At 37.7% G+C, this 5,372-nt stretch overlaps 1 protein-coding gene and 1 long non-coding RNA gene across 2 annotated transcripts in view; both read left to right on the top strand.

Moving 5' to 3' along the window:
* birc2 (baculoviral IAP repeat containing 2) overlaps positions 1 to 2,476 on the top strand; it is a 44,766-nt gene extending 42,290 nt beyond the window's left edge. The window contains 1 exon segment of the mRNA XM_070439967.1: positions 2,201 to 2,476. Within this exon segment, the coding sequence (XP_070296068.1) occupies positions 2,201 to 2,394 (194 nt within the window). The 3' untranslated portion in view covers positions 2,395 to 2,476.
* A 2,558-nt stretch (positions 2,477 to 5,034) lies between these two features.
* LOC139024962 (uncharacterized) lies at positions 5,035 to 5,311 on the top strand. The gene is made up of 2 exons (XR_011476357.1): positions 5,035 to 5,086; positions 5,252 to 5,311. It is a non-coding gene; the product is annotated as an uncharacterized lncRNA (long non-coding RNA).
* The last annotated feature ends 61 nt before the right edge of the window (positions 5,312 to 5,372 follow it).

The raw sequence follows: 5,372 nt of genomic DNA, 5'->3' as shown, positions 1-5,372 counted from the left end.
GACTTCAATCTACACAAAATACCCCCTAATGACAAAGCAAAAACAGTGCTTCAGCCATTTTTGCTAATTTTTTTTAAATAAAAAAATATCACATTACATAAGTATTCAGACCCTTTACTCAGTACTCTGTTGAAACACTTTGGCAGCGATTACAGCCTCGAGTCTTCTTTGGTATGACGCTACAAGCTTGGCACACCTGTATTTGGGAGTTTCTCCATTCTTCTCTGCAGATCCTCTCAAGCTCTGTCAGGTTTGGATGGGGGGGCGTCGCTGCACAGCTATTTTCAGGTTCTCCAGAGATGTTGGATCAGGGTCAATCCGGCAAAGTCCACTCTGCTGGGCCATTCAAGACATTCAGAGACTGTCCCAAAGCACTCCTGCGTTTCTTGTCTGTGTGCTTAGGGTCGTTGTCCTGTTGGAAGGTGAACCTTCGCCCCAGTCTGAGGTCCTGAGCGCTCTGGAGCAGGTTTTCATCAAGGATCTCTCTGTACTTTGCTCTGTTCATCTTTCCCTCGATCCTGACTAGTCTCCAGTCCCTGCTGCTGAAAATTCTTTATTTTTTGTCACTCCTGGTATTTTTGTCCTTCTCAAAAGAGCGAGCTCAGGGATGGACCCGAGCCCTATATGTGTCCATTCTTATTGGACAATGTTTGTTTTTTCTTCTGCTGTATTTGTATTTATTGGGAGTTTTATTTTTACGTAGGAGAAACTTTGAAGTTGACATGCCACCACCATGCTTCACCGTAAGGTTTCCTCCAGACGTGATGCTTTGCATTCAGCCAGAGTCACATCTTGGTTTCATCAGACCAGAGAATCTTGTTTCTTAGGTCTGAGTCTTTAGGTGCCTTTTGTAAACTCCAAGCGGGCTGTCATGTGTCTTTTTACTGAGGAGTGGCTTCCGTCTGGCCACTCTACCATAAAGGCCTGATTGGTGGAGTGCTGCAGAGATGGTTGTCCTTCTGGAAGTTCTCCCATCTCCACGAGGAACTCTGGAGCTCTGTCAGAGTGACCATCGGGTTCTTGGTCACCTCCCTGACCATGGCCCTTCTCCCCCGATTGCTCAGTTTGGCCGGGCGGCCAGCTCTAGGAAGAGTCTTGGTGTCTGAACTTCTTCCATTTAAGAATGATGGAGGCCAACGTGTTCTTGGGGACCTTCACTGATGCAGACGTTTTTAGGCAATGTTCCCAGATCGTGCATAGACACAATCCTGTCTCGGAGCTCTACGGACAATTCCTTCGACCTCATGGCTTGGTTTTTGTTTTGCTCTGACATGCACTGTCAACTGTGGGACCTTATATAGACAGGTGTGTGCCTTTTCAAAATCATGTCCAATCAATTGAATTTACCACAGGTAGATTCTAATCAAGTTTTAGAAACATTAAGGATGATCAATGGAAACAGGATTCCCCTGAGCTCAATATCCAGTCTCATAGCAAAGGGTCTGAATACTTATGTAAATAAGGTATCTGGTTTTTATTTTTAATACAATTGCTAAAATTTCTAAAAACCTGTTTTTGTTTTGTCATTATGGGGTATTATTGTGTGTAGATTTGCTGAGGATTTTTATTTATTTCATCCATTTTAGAATAAGGCTGTAACGCAACAAAATGTGGAAAAAGTGAAGCGGTCTGAATACTTTATGAATGCTTTTGTTTCTCACCAATGAAATTTGGCACACATGCTCAGGATATGGGTCTAGCTAACCCACGTGATATCTCAGACACCACTGGCCCGATTTTGACAAAACTTGGATGAATGATGCATCTGTGTGCAATATCCAAGATGCAGTAAAAAAAACAAATTGAATAAGGAAGTAAGATTTCTGCGACATACTTGAGTGTGAACCCATTACACCTCTGTCTGAATTGGCAGGTTTTATGCACCAGCTTCTGGGAGAGCGCCATGGTTTTCTTGATTAATGATGCGTCTTGCCGTAGAAATCAATAATTTACAAAATTACACTGACGGCCCGAGGGGTTGTTGTTGTTTCGAATCCCGAGCCAGCAAGGTGGAAAAATCTGCCGTTTTGCCTTTGAGCAATGCAGTTAACCAACAACAACTGTTCGCTGGGCGCCGATGACGTTGATTATGGCAGCCCCTCCCTCCACCTCTCTGATTCAGGAAGACATTTCAGTTGAACTGCTTAGGCCTCTTTCCCTTCCTGTTTTTCACTTTGCATCTCTCCCTTCTCCTCTCCAGACCTGCCGATGGAGGAGCAGCTACGGCGGCTGCAGGAGGAGCGGACCTGTAAGGTGTGTATGGACAAGGAGGTGAACATGGTGTTCATCCCGTGTGGTCACCTGGTGGTCTGTAAGGAGTGCGCTCCCTCCCTGAGGAAATGTCCCATCTGCAGAGGACTGGTCAAGGGCACCGTCCGAACCTTCCTCTCCTAGAAGACCGAAGAGGAACCAGGGTTGATGTTAGGAAGTGGTAGACCTGTACCATGTGTGAAATAAAATAAATATCTGAAATAAAGTATTGGGCTTTTCAGGGTGTTATTAGAACCCGTTTCTTAAATGTTTCATTCAACACAAACTTGACATTCTCAGTCAGGATAACAGCAGTTATAGAAACCAAACAAAGAATCATAAGTTACAATATCACAGAAGATTAGTCATTTATTCTTCAGAACAGGAATATTGGTTTATCTCTACTACACCATGTTATATCAGTAGTATTTATAGTGGGCAGTAACCACACCATGTTATATCAATAGTATTTATAGTGGACAGTAACCACACCATGTTATATCAGTGCTAAGTAGTAAATTATCACGCGGACAGTATGAACCACACCATGTATTAATCAATAGTATTTATAGTGGACAGTAACCACACCATGTTTATATCAATAGTATTTATAGTGGACAGTAACCACACCATGTTTTATCAATAGTATTTATAGTGGACGATAACAACACAATCCATTTTAAATCCAATAGTATTTATAGTGGACAGTAACCCACACCATGTTATATCATACATAGTATTATAGTGGACAGTAACACACCATGGATTATATATAGTATTTATAGTGGACAGTAACCACACCATGTTAATAAATTCAGGATAAAGTATAATAGAGTGAGAGCATAACCACACCAATGTTATAGTATCAATAGTATTTATAGTGGAAAGTTAACTACAGACCATGTTCTATCAATAGTATTTTAGTGGACAGTAACCACACCATGTCTATCAATTGTATTTATAGTGGACAGTAACTACACCATGTTATATCAATATATTTATAGTGGACAGTAACCACACCATGTTCTATCAATAGTATTTATAGTGGACAGTTAACTACACCATGTTATATCAATAGTAATTTATAAGTGGACAGTAACCATCACCATGTTATATCAATAGTATTTATAGTGGACAGTAACCACACCATGTTATATCAATAGTATTTATAGTGGACAGTAACCAACCATGTTATATCAATAGTATTTATAGTGGACAGTAACCACACCAATGTTATATCAATAGTATTTATAGTGGAAGTAACCACACATGTCTATATCAATAGTATTTATAGTGGACAGTAACTACACCATGTTATATCAATAGTATTTATAGTGGACAGTAACTACACCATGTTATCAGTTCAAATTAGATTTTATAGTGTGACAGTAACCACACCATGTTAATCCATTCAGTAGTATTATTTATAGTGGACAGTAACACACCATGTTCTATATCTAATAGTATTTATAGTGGACAGTAACAACACCATGTTATATCAATAGTATTTTATAGTGGACAGTAACCACACACCATGTTTATCAATAGTATTTAAGTGGACAGTAACCACACCATGTCTATTCAATAGTATTATATGTGGACAGTAACCACACATGCCATCATGTTTATATTCAATAGTATTTATAGTGGACAGTAACCAACCCATGTTATTATCAATAGTTGGACAGTAACCACACCATGTTCAATCAATAGTATTATATAGTGGACAGTAACCACACCATGTTCAATCAATATGTATTATATAGTGGACAGTAAACCACACCATGTTAAATACAATATAGTATTTATAGTGGACAGTAACCACACCATGTTATATCAATAGTTTTTATAGTGGACAGTAAACCACAAACCACATGTTAATCAATAGTATTTATATGGACAGTAACTACACCATGTTCTATCAATAGTTTTATAGTGGACAGTAACACACCATGTTATATCAATAGTATTTATAGTGGACAGTAACCACACCATGTTACATCAATAGTATTTATAGTGGACAGTAACCACACCATGTTAACAGTACAATAGTGGACAGTAAACCACATCCATGTTCTATCAATAGTATTTATAGTGGACAGTAACCACACCATGTTATACAATAGATAGTGACAGTAACCACACCATGTATATTCAATAGTATTTATAGTGGACAGTAACCAACCATGTTATATCAATAGTATTTATAGTGGACAGTAACCACACCATGTTATATCAATAGTATTTATGTGGACAGTAACCACACCATGTTAATCAATAGTATGATATAAGTGGACAGTAACCAACACATGTTATATCAATATGTATTTATAGTGGACAGTAACTACACCATGTTATATCATTAGTATTTTATAGTGGACAGTAACCACACCATGTTTATATCAATAGTATTTATAGTGACATGTAACCACGATCCATGTTTATCAATAGTATTTATAGTGGACAGTAACACACCATGTTATATCAATAGTATTTATAGTGGACAGTAACTACACCATGTTATATCAATAGTATTTATAGTGGACAGTAACTACACCAGTTATATCAATAGTATTTATAGTGGACAGTAACCAACAATGTTATATCAATAGTATTTATAGTGGACAGTAACCACACCATGTTCTATCAATAGTATTTATAGTGGACAGTAACCACACCATGTTCTATCAATAGTATTTTATAGTGGACAGTAAACACACCCATGTTATAATCAATAGTATTTTATAGTGGACAGTAACTACACCATGTTATATCATAGTATTTATAGTGGACAGTAACTACACCATGTTCTATCAATAGTATTTATAGTGGACAGGTAACCACACCAATGTTATATCAATAGTATTTATAGTGGACAGTAACCACACCATGTTTATCAAATAGTATTTATAGTGGACAGTACACACCCATGTTATATCAATAGTATTTATAGTGGACAGTAAACCACACCATGTTTACAATAGTATTTATTAGTGGACAGTAACCACACCATGTTATATCAATAGTATTTATAGTGGACAGTAACTACACCATGTTATATCATAGTATTTATAGTGGACAGTAACCACATCCATGTTATATCAATAGTATTTTATAGTGGA

Source organism: Salvelinus sp. IW2-2015, unplaced genomic scaffold (genome assembly GCF_002910315.2).
Source record: "Salvelinus sp. IW2-2015 unplaced genomic scaffold, ASM291031v2 Un_scaffold2080, whole genome shotgun sequence".
NCBI lineage: Eukaryota > Metazoa > Chordata > Actinopteri > Salmoniformes > Salmonidae > Salvelinus > Salvelinus sp. IW2-2015.
Note: the sequence above shows the minus strand (reverse complement) of the source record. Positions and strands in the feature narration are given on the sequence as shown.